This window comes from Eumetopias jubatus, unplaced genomic scaffold (assembly GCF_037043125.1).
Source record: "Eumetopias jubatus isolate StellerSeaLion01/CBP00866 unplaced genomic scaffold, mEumJub1_p1.0 scaffold_13, whole genome shotgun sequence".
Taxonomy (NCBI): domain Eukaryota; kingdom Metazoa; phylum Chordata; class Mammalia; order Carnivora; family Otariidae; genus Eumetopias; species Eumetopias jubatus.
Window position 1 is genome coordinate 13,087,797 of NW_028274819.1, and position 13,705 is coordinate 13,101,501.

General features: G+C 50.5%; 1 protein-coding gene across 1 annotated transcript; it reads right to left on the reverse strand.

The window, feature by feature from the left end:
• Positions 1 to 686: 686 nt before the first annotated feature.
• On the reverse strand, positions 687 to 12,881 carry SERPING1 (serpin family G member 1). The gene is made up of 7 exons (XM_028111245.2): positions 12,699 to 12,881; positions 10,601 to 11,024; positions 9,153 to 9,287; positions 7,096 to 7,299; positions 6,763 to 6,902; positions 2,705 to 2,924; positions 687 to 1,185 (listed from the first exon to the last, which is right to left on the reverse strand). Exons 1-7 carry the CDS (start codon positions 12,750 to 12,752, stop codon positions 932 to 934), a joined length of 1,431 nt encoding a protein of 476 aa, XP_027967046.1. The 5' UTR covers positions 12,753 to 12,881; the 3' UTR covers positions 687 to 931.
• Positions 12,882 to 13,705: the final 824 nt, after the last annotated feature.

Genomic DNA, 13,705 nt, shown 5'->3' on the forward strand with positions numbered 1-13,705 from the left:
TTAAAAAAAAAAAAAATGCAGGGCACAAATAGCCCCCGATTAATGACCTCATCTGTAACTTTGTAGTGCCTTTCCCTTCTAACTCTAGGTCCAGCCAAGGGACTTGCTCTGGCTGCTGGGACAATGGTATCCACTTGATGCAAGCAAAGGTGTGGAAAACACTGCTCCTTTCTGAGGCATCCGGGGGGCTTAGTTAGCTGAGTGTCTGCCTTCAGCTTGGGTCATGATCCCGGGGTCCTGGGATCGAGCCTGGCATAGGCCTCCCTACTGGGCAGGGAGCCTGCTTCTCCCTCTCCCTCTGCCTGCCTATCCCCCTGCTTGTGCTCTCTGTCTGTCAAATAAATAAATAAATAAAATCTTTAAAAAAAAAAGACAGTTCCATTCTGAGGCCTTTCTTGGAACTCTGCCATTGCAGGGTAGCCTGATGGAAGGATGCAGGAGATATGCAGTTGAAGCCATTCTAGATCAGTCATCCCCCAACTATTACAGATGCATGAGCAAGTCCAGGGAAAGTCAGCTGGGTCAAACCAGATCAGAGAGACCATTCAGCCAATCCCAAGACTTACATGAAATAGCAAATTTTAAGCCACTAAGTTTAGAGTGACTTGTTACACGGCAATACTAGCTGATACAGGGGTCATGGTTGCCCTTGTCCTCTAAAATGGAAAGGTAAGTAAGAGAGGAAGTCATGGTCTGCTGGGTTTTATTTGTAGAGTCTGGTGAACATGAACCAGAGGAAGCTGTAAAAAGTGCTTTGGGGAGCCACAGGGAAGAAGTAGGGCCCTTCACCAGACCCCGAGGGAGCCCTTCACATGGAGAGCAGGGCGCCCCAGAGGCAGGAGGTGGCTGGGGGGCAAGTCCAGGCAGGGCTGCCACTGGAAGAGCGTGGCTTGAGGGGGACGGCTTGCCTTAGCCTGGTGCCCTGTGGGTCTCAGACCCGGGGGTCATACACCCGCCCCATGAAGACAGGGAGCCTGTGCCGCTGGTCCCAGAGCAGGAAGAGGAAGGGCTGATGCACTTCGAAGAGCAGCAAATTGCGGGCCACGGAGATGGCCGAGGCCGCCGCCGCCTCCACCCCAGACTCCGTCAGCTCCAGCGTGGTCTGGTGCTGCATCGCAGAAACCTGAAGATCCATGTCCTCGGTCAGCCCGCACAGGTTGAGGTCATAGAAAAAGTCAAAGAATTCTAGAGCATAACCAGACAAAAACAAAGAGTCAAAGAGGAGCAGGAGGGGCGCCTGCCTGGCTCAGTCAGTGGAGTGTGCGACTCTTGATCTCAGGGTCATGAGTTCGAGCCCCACACTGGGTGTAGAGATTACTTTAAAAAAAAAAAAAAAGAAAAGAAAAGAAAAGAAAAAGAAAGACCAGCATGAAAGCCTCAGCTACTGGAGACATTTGTCCTAAATTTTCCGGGTTGGTCCCAAGTCCCAATATTCTCTTTGTCCTCCTCTCTTGCTTGTTACATTATATATTGTGCCTTCTGGTACAGTTCATGGCATCCTCCATCAGTGAGCCCATCTTCACTCCAACCACCACCTTCTCTGAAGAGGTGAGAGGCCTTGCCCCACCCCCCAAAGAACCCTGAAAAATGATGTCCTTGTTTCCAAGGACCTTAGAAGTGAGGTAATGCATCAGAAAGAGGTCATGTGTTGGGTGCCTGGGTGGCTCAGTTGGTTAAGCGACTGCCTCCGGCTCAGGTCGTGATCCTGGAGTCCTGGGATCGAGTCCCGCATCGGGCTTCCTGCTCAGCGGGGAGCCTGCTTCTCCCTCTGACCCTCCCTCCTCTCATGCTCTCTTTCTCTCTCATTCTCTCTCGCAAATAAATAAATAAATAAAATCTTTTAAAAAAAAAAAGAAAGAGGTCATGTGTTATCAAATGAGGTCATATACAAGGGTGTAATGTCATATACTAGGAAACAAGTTCACCTCATTAGAGTGTCAAGTTTTATAACAGAAAATGAAGTGGTATATCTGGACGTGAGGTCAAAGATCAGGAAGTGAGGCCAAAGGTTAGGTAATAGAGAGTTGCCTCCTCCAAACTCAGAAGTGCCCAGACTGCATTACCCAGATAGCTTCTTGCATAATCCATGGGGTGGTTGAGTGCTATGAAAGGTCCCCAGGGAAGGAGCGTCTATGACCCATCCTGGCCACCTGTCCTAGTGTCTTTGTCACAATGAACCACAGTGGAAATAGTCAAGCTGGAGACCTGGGCTGGTGTTCTTGCTCACTTCTACCTAGCTCAAGGGACCTTGGGTAAGTCTGGTAAACTTCGAGTCTCACTTTCCTCAATGATCCAAAGGGATAAGAGCATCTGCCCCTCTAACTCACAGGACTGAGGAATGACCTGATATTATGGGTGTCTAAAATACTCTAGAGAGGGGTGCTTGGGTGGCTCAGTTGGTTAAGCGACTGCCTTGGGCTCGGGTCATGATCCCAGGGTCCTGAGATCAAGTCCCGCATTGGGCTCCCTGCTGAGCGGGGAGCCTGCTTCTCCCTCTCCCTCTGCCTGCCGCTCCCCCTGCTTGTGCTCTCTCTTTCTCTCTCTCAACTCTCTCTCTGGCAAATAAATAAATAGTCTTAAAAAAAAACCTAAGCTCCAATAACCCTATAAAAAAAATACTCTAGAGAATGCTAAACCACACTTTTAAGGACACCCCCACCCCACCCAGTGGCCTAGGAGCAATCCTGAGCTGCCAGGGGCTCACTCAGTTTCTCCATGATCATCAGCATGTCCTGGTTGCTCTTCACTTTGATGCGGGGCAGCGTCAGGAGGGTGGGCTGGAACTTGCTCATCTCCAGCTTCTTCATGATGGCCTTGAAGACAGTGGGGTTGAGAGCCTTCTCCAGGTCTTCGAGATGGTGTTTTGTGCTCTGGGGCACCAGGATCACCAAGCTCAGGTTGTGGGAGAGCTGCAGCTGCCCCACCTGGAGAACAAGAGATGCACCTTATCCGTCTTCCTACCCCAGCTCTCCTGGATCCCACCCCCTACGTCCCAAGGCTTATCCTCAGTCTGCTGCCACCATGCGTGCTATTGCAACAAGCCGCAGCTGGACCTGGGCTCCCAAGCTTGGTGACAAAATGGGGATGCCGGCTGGGTGAACAGTGTTGGACTAACTCCATGCACGTGAGATATAGAGGAACAAGTATGGCTTTCTGATCACAGAGGCTGAGGACTACACCCTGACGCTACGGCTGACTAGCTATGGAATATAGGCAGGTGATTTGATCTCTCTGAGCCTTGTTCCTTCCCGTTCCAGTGTGCTGTGCATAAAATATGTAACATGCAGGGGCACCTGGGTGGCTCAGTCGGTTGAGCGTCTGCCTTTGGCTCGGGTCATGATCCCAGGGTCCTGGGATGGAGCCCTGCATTGGGCTCCCTGCTCAGTGGACAGCCTGCTTCTCCCTCTCCCTCTGCCCTTCTCCCAACTTGTGTGCTCTCTCTCTCTCTCAAATAAATAAATAAAATCTTAAAAAAAAAAAGATTTTATTTTTAAGTAATCTCTACACCCAATGTGGAGTTTGAACCCACAATGCCAAGATCAAGGATCACGTGGTCTACCAACCAAGCCAGCCAGGCACCCTGGTCCTTTTAAAGACTTTTGCTGGCTCTTTACAGCCTGCAAGATTAAGTATAAATCTCTCAGTATGGCATTTGAGACTGTGGACAAGCCAATCCTAGCCTACCTTTCAAGCTTGCCATGAAAAGGACTTCCACCTGGTGATCAGACAAAAGTACGACACAGGTATGGGACCCATAGGTCTAATATATAGGGGTTCTCAACCCCGGGTGAATTTGCCCCCAGTGGGCACTTGACAATGTCTAGAGACATTTTGGTTGTCAAACTGGAGGAGAGGGGACTCACAGGGCTGCTGGTGTCTAGTGGATAGAAGACAGGGATGATGCTAAATCCTACCCAATGCCCAGGATCATCCTCCTAACAAAGAATTATCTAACCCAAAATGTCAATAGTGCCAATAGGTCCTGTGTACAGACCTTGAATCTCTCACCAAAAGATTACCATGCTGTGGTCTTGACTTTTCCAGCCAGTAAACCCTAGCATACTGGAGTTGGTAAATCTAACCTCCTTAGTTGGGTAAATGCTCTTAAGTCCCAGAAAGATTTAGAATTAAGTATGGGTATGACAAAGTAAACCAACTCCGTAGTATTTTTCTTATTCCCTTTTTGAGAGAGAGAGAGCACGAGAGCATGAGCAGAGGGAGGGGCAGAGGGAGAGGGAGAGGCAGACTCCCTGCCGAGCTGGGAACCCAACACAGGGCTCAATCCCAGGACCCTGGGATCACAACCTAAGCTGAAGGCAGATGAGTAACTGAGCCACCCAGGCACCGCAACTCCATAGTATTAACATCAGGGTGAATTGAGGGTAATCTGTGTGTCTGTTATTCAAAATAGTGCTTATAATTTTTAAGAGAATCAGACATACTAGTTTTATGCTTTGAAGCAAAAAGGTGTAGGATAATTAAATGTGAGAAGGATATTAAGATTTTGGTGGAAAGCTGATTTACCCTTCAAATTTAATTTTTATTTCATAGTGGCCTTTCGGTGCTTGGAAGATATGGCCAAGCAGGGTTGTAATTCAGCTCTGGTGGGTAGCTGACATGCTTAAAAAGAAAATCAAATATATTAAACTTACCCACGCCATCTGGTTTTGTTAGTTATGAGTGGTCAACTATATTGGATAGGCATAGATGGGTGGGTGGAAAGGTGCATGAAGGGTTAAGAATGGTCAGAGGTAACCTCTTCTCTGAAGCCTTCCTGGACACCCCTAAGTGGGTTATACCCTTTACCACCCTCCAGTGATTTCATTCATTTATTCAGCAAACCTATAATGAGCAGTTATTATATGTGGCATTGTTCTAGGCCCTGGGGATAGGAAACAAGGCAGGTAAGGTTTCTGTTCCCGAGGGGAGAGACAATATTTCAGGGAGACAAAGAATATTGTAATAAAATAAGCAAATAAACAACCTAATTTCTGATAATGAAAAGAACCATGAATATAATCAACCAGGGCAATGTTTCAGGGTGAGGAGGGAGCTACTTTAAGAAGGGGAAGTTCTCGCCATCAAGGTGACCTTTGACCTGACACCCAGGTGCACAGAAAGAACAAGTTATGTGAAAATCTGAGTGAGAAAGGGTCCAGGCAGAGGGAAAAGTTAGGGAAATCTCCCTCCCATGGTTGAACAAGCCTGGCATTAAATCACTGGGTATTCTCCCATTGTTTTCTATCTCCCAAATCTGTGTCTTGCTGTCCTAACAAGGCAAAAGTATCTAGATATATCTAGAAATAATTAGAATCTTCTGGGCTCCACAGTCAATCTTCCCTCCCTCCCCATCCGTTGCAATTCTACTGTTCAATTTCTGCGAAGGAACGTGGGTAAGCCATTTACCACACGTACACCTGTCTACACCTACCACATCCATGCACACACGTCTACACCTACCACATGCACGCACACACATCTACACCTACCACATCCATGCACACACGTCTACACCTACCCACAAGCACACACACGGGTCTACACCTACCACATACACGCACACACGTCTACACCTACCACATCCATGCACACACGTCTACACCTACCACATGCACGCACACACGTCTACACCTACCACATGCACACATACATGTCTACACCTACCACATCCATGCACACATGTCTACACCTACCACATGCACGCACACACGTCTACACCTACCACATGCACACACACACGTCTACACCTACCACATCCATGCACACATGTCTACACCTACCACATGCACGCACACACGTCTACACCTACCACATCCATGCACACACGTCTACACCTACCCACATGCACACACACGGGTCTACACCTACCACATACACGCACACACGTCTACACCTACCACATCCATGCATACACGTCTACACCTACCACATGCACACACACGGGTCTACACCTACCACATACACGCACACACGTCTACACCTACCACATCCATGCATACACGTCTACACCTACCACATGCACGCACACACGTCTACACCTACCACATCCATGCACACACGTCTACACCTACCACATGCACACATACATGTCTACACCTACCACATCCATGCACACGTCTACACCTACCACATCCATGCACACACGTCTACACCTACCACATGCACGCACACACGTCTACACCTACCACATGCACGCACACACGTCTACACCTACCACATCCATGCACACACGTCTACACCTACCCACATGCACACACACGGGTCTACACCTACCACATACACGCACACACGTCTACACCTACCACATCCATGCACACACGTCTACACCTACCACATGCACGCACACACGTCTACACCTACCACATCCATGCACACATGTCTACACCTACCCAGACACGTGTACACCTATGTACACATGCTGTTCGTGGGCACACACATACACACAGGACTTACTAAGCCACCAGGAGCTCCTGGTGGGTTAGACAGGAAAGAGACACCGATGAACAGACTCACTTTTTGCCATTTGACGCAGTTGAGATGAAGAAACTTTAGAATCCGGCTTTCCAGCCTAAAATAAACAATGCCTGCCTCGGCCAAGCTAGAGAGGGGAGAAGCAGAAGAGATAGGGTAGAAATAGAGATGGAAGGAGCGGAAATGATGAATTCATAAGGGCATACCCCCAAATTGATGGGGCCACAGCAGGAAAGACATCAGGACCCGCCAGAGGCTCTGAAACAAGAGTGGGAAGGGCCAAGTACATACCTTGGCCTTCAAGGTCGGGTCAGTGAAATGGGCCACCGGGTATTTCTTGCTGTTCATCATCAACGCTTTTATCACAGAGGACTTGAGGTAAAAGGGCTCCATCGAGGTTCTTTTCGGATCAAATGTTGTCTTCCACTTGGCTAGCGGGGAGGGGAAGGAGGGTTACTCTCATGCAGGTGAGAAAGGATGAAGAGGAACGAAAAGCTGCATTGGCAAGCGGTGGGGTGGGCTTAGTGGGACCCAGTTGTGGAACTCGGGGTTGTGTGGGTTTTGAAGCCCGGAGGAGAGAAAGGACCCGGGATGGAAAGATCACTGGGTCCAGGGCTCCCTTACCACTCAGGTAGACGGCGTTGAGGAGGACAAGGCGCGTGTCAGAGGGCAGACTTTCCAGCAGCTGTGTGATCTTGTGGTTGGTCTTCTCTGCCACCCAGGCATTGATGAGCTCCGTATTGACATCACTGTCATTTCCCAGGACTCTGGGGCTGCTGCCATACAGGCTCTGAGAGGCATTCACAAAGCTGTCCCTTATGACCAGGTCTGGGGGAAGGGGGCAGGTGGAGAGAGGGAGACATGAGTCCCCCGAACATCCTCTCCCTTCTAAGAGTAGGCTTTGGGAGGAAGCGTGTTTCCTATTGCTTTCAGCTTGCTGCAGCAAGCACAGCAGGTTGGAGCTGGGGTCCAGCCCACTCCTCTGACAGATACGGCAACTGTGGCCCCCAGAGGGCAAGCCCTGGACTTAAGGCAGGACCCCTCCCAGGCCCTGGCTTCCTTTTCTGGCCATGCATCTGTGGCTTGGCTAAATAACTCTCTGAGATACTAACTTCCATCTGCCAGTGTCTTCCCTTGTTTCTTCCCTTAATTCAGCAGGGAACCCACTCTGCTTCTCAGCCTCAGTGGAAGTGCATGGCAAGACGTCCTGGCTTTTGTTCTCCAAAGGTCAAGTCCACTAAAGGACACAGTGTTTGAAAGAGAAATTTTTCCTGAACTACACAGATAATATTGAATGCAGTTGTATTTTCTACCAATCTAGCAAGACAGAGGATTAGGTGTGATTTAGAACCAATAAGTAAATGCAGTGTTTCTTGAACACCTCCGACACAGATTTTTCCCATCTCTAAAAGAGGGTGTTTTTTTATTAAGAGAATGGGCTGGTGAGTTTCCTTTGTTTCTTCTTCTCCTTCTCCTTCTTTTGCTTCCCTGTGTTTTCTGGGGGTTTTTTTCTTTTTTTTTTTTTTAAGGTTTTATTTATTTATTTGTCAGAGACAGAGAGAGCACAAGCAGGAGGACCAGAAGGCAGAGGGAGAAGTAGGCTCCCCGAGGAGCAAGGAGCCCGATGTGGGACTTGATCCCAGGACCCTGGGATCATGACCTGAGCTGAAGGCAGCCGCTTAACCGACTGAGCCACCCAGGCATCCGTTTTCTGTTTTCTACAATGAATGAATATTGCTTTTAGAGTTAAAAAAAAAAAAAAAACAGGAAAAAATTTTTCCCTTTAAAGAAGGGGGGCAGGGACGCCTGGGTGGCTCAGTTGGTTAAGTGTCTACCTTCGACTCAGTTCATGATCCCAGGGTCCTGGGATCAAGTCCCACATCGGGCTCCTTGCTCAGCAGGGAGCCTGCTTCTCCCTCAGCCTGCTGGTCCTCCTGCTTGTGCGCACTCTCTCTCTCTGACAAATAAATAAAACCTTAAAAAATAAAATAAAGAAAGGGGGCAGACTAGATCTGTAGCTTTCAAACCTTTTTAAGGAGCAGAACTGTCCTGAAACAGTCATATCTGAAGCCCAGGGCTAGAAGGGCTCTGGTTGAGGCTGGGTGAGGGCTCAGAGCCCACCTGGTTCCATCTGCTTCCCACAGGAAGTCGTACCCCCGCACCCCACTCAGCCTCCCTGATCCCCCTCAACTCCCACCATGACTCCTGAAGCAGTTCAACAGAGAACCCCAGGGCTCTGGGGAAGAAAATTTGAAAATAAGTGTATCAGGTCATTTCGGAAACTTATTAATCTATTACGTACTTAATAATGCAATATGTGTAAATGACCACAAATTCACAGAACACGAAAGTACAAAAAACTAGAAGCCTCAGGATTCCCCTGACCCACGTTAACGAACATTGTTTATCTTGAGCTCTCTGGTTTTATCTATGAATGAATGAGGAGGGACATTCTTATTCTAACCAGAGCTGAGGAATGGAAATGACTTGCCCAAGGTTTCACCAGATGAACCATCCAGCTCCTGGAGCCAAAGGACATTCCTGCTGAGGTCCTTACATGCTCTGCTGTCCATCCCTGATGCTCTAACATCCCCTCTGTCCTCTTTCCCCAGGGTCGGGTCCTCCTCAGAATCCTCCCCAAATCCTGCTGGGCAGCTGTTGCCCTTTCCCAGGGCGCTCACCTGGGCTGTGGAAGATCTGAGAGACTGTGGTGAAGCCTTTGGATGTGAAAGCCTTTAGGGCCTGGTGGACACAGGCAAAGTCCTCAGGGTAGGAGAGGAGGCTCTCCAGGTTTCTCTTGGTGCTGTTCCCAGCCCCTGCAACACAGGGCAGAAATGAAGAAAAACTACAGGGGCAGGGCGGGAGGGGGGGGTGGGGTGGACAGGATGTGACGCCTGCCATGCAGGACCAGGATTGAGGGAGCAGGCTGGAATGGGTCGGGTGAGTGGGGGCTACGGAGCGGATCACAAAGCATCGGAGCTGGGACGATGGGTGTCCGAAGACAATCCATACGTCAGAACGAAAGGGGTGGGGGAATTATGAATCATCAGTTAGATTTTTCCAGGGCTTTGACTCCTCTCTGTTTCCTACCTAATTTTAACCCCACACATCACGGAAAGCCCAGTCCCATCATTGCCTGTTCCACATGAGCGATGATTTAGTTGGTTAGGGTTTACAAAGGGTTACCGTCTAGGCAGGGACTCTAGCTCACTATCAAGAGGAGAAATCAGAGGATCATAAAAGGAGATAGATGCTCAATACCCTTTCAGTTATTCATTAATAAATATTTATTGTGCCCATCTACCATGTGGCAATAGACAAAATTTACGGGAGCACTTACTTGGTTCCAGGCATCACAAGTGATCCTCCCATATTAGCTCACTGAATCTCCACAATAACCCCTTTCACAGAAGGGTAATTCCTCTCCCTATTTACAGACAAGCAAACTGAAGCTTCAGAGATTAAGTGATCTACTCTACTCAAGATCATCACAGAGTTAAGTGGAGAAGGGAGACAAGATTCAAGGCATACATTCTGGGCGATAAAGAAATTTGCCAAAGCCAATCAACTGAAATGTGCCTCCCAGGGGACATCTGGCAGTTTTGGTTGTCCTAACTGGAGAGTGTAGGTAGAGGTTTATCCCATGGGACTTAACGACATCTCTCAGGAAGGCAGGGGATTAACATTTTTTTGACCTCCCTCTAAGCCAGGCACTAAACTCTCCACTTTCTTTTTTTTGAAGTAAGTACAACCATCTCCATTTCACACCTGAGGACTCAGCCTCAGAGAAGTTGAGTAACCTGCCAAGATCACACAGCCAGTAAGCAGCATTACAGGATTCTACCCTCTGTCTTTCACTTATGGTTTCATCTTCCTTGTTGCCTTACCCTGACACATGGCTGGGGACCAGGACCCTGTTTTCTATGTTCCTGTGTAGTCCGTGGGGGTTTGTGAGCAATGGTGCCCGTTAAATCACTGTTAAGTGAGGGAATAAATGAATGCTCACCCTCCCCCCAAACGTAGCCCAGTTTTATAGCCTTCTCCCCAAGGCATGGCTTTGTAGGCATCTGGGTTGGGGACCCTCATGGGAGGGTCCAACATACAACTTGGAGAGAACTTAGGTTCTTACCAAGCAGGACCTGGGTTAGGAGGCTGGCAATGCTGAATGGAGAAAAGGCTATGTTGGTCTCTGCCTTCTTCGTCGCTGAGAAGGCATGGTAGAGCTTCACAGAGAAGTCTATCAAAGCCTCCCTCAACTTGGACTCTGCCCAAGGAGTCTCCAAGTCAGAGCAGGAAGTGTCAGGCTCTGGGCAGAAGGGCCCAGTAGTGGGCAGGATGGGCGGAACGGTGGACCAGATGAAGGGCTCAGTGGTGGCTCCAAGAGTGGCATTTGTTGTTACGATGGTCGAGTTGCTTGTCGACAAGGTGGAAGGGCCCACGGTGTGTTCAACCGTGGTGATCTCTCCCTCCAAGATCTGTCCTTCGCTTTCCTCTTGCCAGCTCTCTGCCGTGGATTTGGGGCTAGTAACATTCAGATTTGAGGAGGCTCTAACCTGTGGTTCAAGATACTGAGTTTCATTTTTCTGACCATGAAACACAGTCCCCTCAAACCCTCAAAGCAGGAAGGGAAAGTGGGGATGTGGAAAATGTCCTGTACCAGAGAATGATTCCTGGGAAAGCCTGGTGGGTGAGGGACCCGCCCTGAAGCTGCCACCCACTAGTTCCTCTGGAGAAGGGGCAAGGCAGGAGCCAGTGGGGGTGGAGGCAGAGGTAAGGAGCCAGCAGGGACTCTCTTATTGCTGAGGAATCACTGCCATAAGGGCAGCTGTTTCCCAAACTTTGGGGCTGAGGGTCCATTGCCATTTACCTATGTTCTTGGAATTTCTTTAAGTACCTGTCTGTCTTGGCTCACCTGCCAGGCCAGGAGAGATATTTGAGCTTGTGACCTCTGCACGAGAACATTGGTTTTTCCAATTGTGGGTTGCAAAGCCATTAGAACCATTGGGAGAAGGTGGGTATAGAAAACCATCAGCATTCTGGAAGGAAGGAAGGAAGGAAGGAAGAAAGGAAGGAAGGAAGGAAGGAAGGAAGGAAGGAAGGAAAGAAGGGAGGGAGGGAGGAAGGGAGGAAGGGAGGGAGGAAGGAAGGAAGGAAGGAAGGAAGGAAGGAAGGAAGGAAAGAAGGGAGGGAGGAAGGGAGGGAGGGAGGAAGGAAGGAAGGAAGGAAGGAAGGAAGGAAGGAAGGAAGGAAGGAAGGAAAGAAGGGAGGGAGGGAGGAAGGGAGGAAGGGAGGAAGGAAGGAAGGAAGGAAGGAAAGGGGAGTGAGTCAGAAGGGGATGGGAGGAAGGAAGGAAGGAGGAAGAAATAGTATAGACCAGTGGCTCTCAGTCAGAGACAATTTTAATCCCCGAGGACTTTTGGCAATGTCTGGAGGCATTTTTGGTTATCCTGGGGGAGGGAAGGAGGTTGGGGGTAGGGCAGAGATGTTACTGGCATCTCATGGGTAGAAACCAGGATAGGGCAAAACATCCTACGATACACAGGATAGCTCCTCATAATGAATTATCCAGCTCCAAATGTCATGGTTTCTGGGTTGAGAAAGCATATTATCCCATTTCACTGATAAAAGAAACCGATGCTGAGATAGTAACTAGCCCAGGGTCTCACCGAAGCTGATGATCTGACTCTGATTCTAGATCCCTTGCTCATCATGGGAGCACCTACAGATTCTCTAAGGGCACTACCCGGGCCAACTTCCGCACACGATCCTGAACAGACAGGCCAAAGCAGGTGTCCACCTTCCTCCTGACTCCCATGCCCCTGGGACCTCTCACCGCGATCGGCCCCCACCCAGACCCAGGGGTGTCGGCAGCCTCTCCTGGCGTTTTGACAGGCGCTGCTCGGGAAGGGCCTGTGTCTCAGCAGCCAGGGCCCCACCCCACAGCTCGGCCACAACCCCTTGCTCTTAGATCACAAAATACTGTCCATCTCCTGGCTCTCTCCTATTCTCCACTTTATAAACCAGCACAGGTAGGCTCGGAGAAGGGACTTGCTCAAGGCCACCCAACTGTCCGGCAGCGGGCCGGGATTAGAACCCGGCTCTTGCCTCGCTCTCTCCGAACCCCGGTGCAAGGACCACACTTGCCGATCCCAAGAGGCGCTCTCCTCATTCTCCGGGTCCAGAACAGTTAATCCTCAGCCCCCCGCCCCCTCGAAGTGGCCACTCACCCCAGCCAGCAGCAACAGCAGCAGGAGGGTCAGCGGGGTCAGCCTGGAGGCCATCTGGGCGGCGGCGTCAGCCCGGACCTGCGGAGCCACACAGCAAAGTTGTCAGCGCCGAGCCCTGGGGCCCTGGGGGCCTCCACTCCACTCCCCCCTCCAGCCACCACCCTGGGCCCGCCCCCATTCCATTCCAGGGACTTAGCCCCGTTGCGCGAATTCCCTCCCCCTTCTCCTCCTCCCCCCGGGCCACCTTCTCCCAAGCTCCTCCCCCTGTTTTGTTTTCCCCGAACCGCTTCCCTTTCCCGGCACCCGCTGGCCCTTCCTTCCCCCCTCCGAAGCCCGGGTCTCCGTACATCTGTTCCATCCAGAGAGTCCTGCTTCAGCCTAACAATGACGCCAAGAGGCAGGGGGGGCAGGGGAGGTCCAGAGGGGGCTGGGCACCACAGCTCAGGCCGAAGCGGGGGGGCACCCAGGGAAGAGGGGCGCGGGGGGTGGGTAGGACAGAGGTCTTCAGTGGAAGCAAGCCCAAAGAAAGTTCAGAGATAAAAAGGGGGCAGGAAACGGGGGGAGGGAAAGAAGGAGACTGGGGACGCCCCACTCCCCAAACCCCCACCCCATCACCAAACCTGCTCCAAACTCCTGGTCGCTGGACGGCTTCAGTGCAGACTGGGTGGATAGTCCCACAGGGTCAGGGAGGTGGGATGTGTGGTGGGGTCAGTCTTGGCTATTGGCTGGCCCAGGACACTGCCCAGTTACAAATTAAGGATGATTGATCGCTGATGTGAGTTCCCGTAAACGAGGATGGGACGGACCGCTCACGCTCGGGCCTTGTGGGCTGGGCCAGAATTCAGCCCCAAGACCCTTGGGAGCCAGGGGTGAGGAAGCTTGGGTGTAGCTTCTCAGCTCTAGGCAACCGAAGTTCTTTCGCCTTCATGGGTCCTGATGAAAACTGCAGAGACCCAAAACGTGCTCCCTAGTTGACAAACTTTTCAGGAATTGCTCAGCTCAGCTAA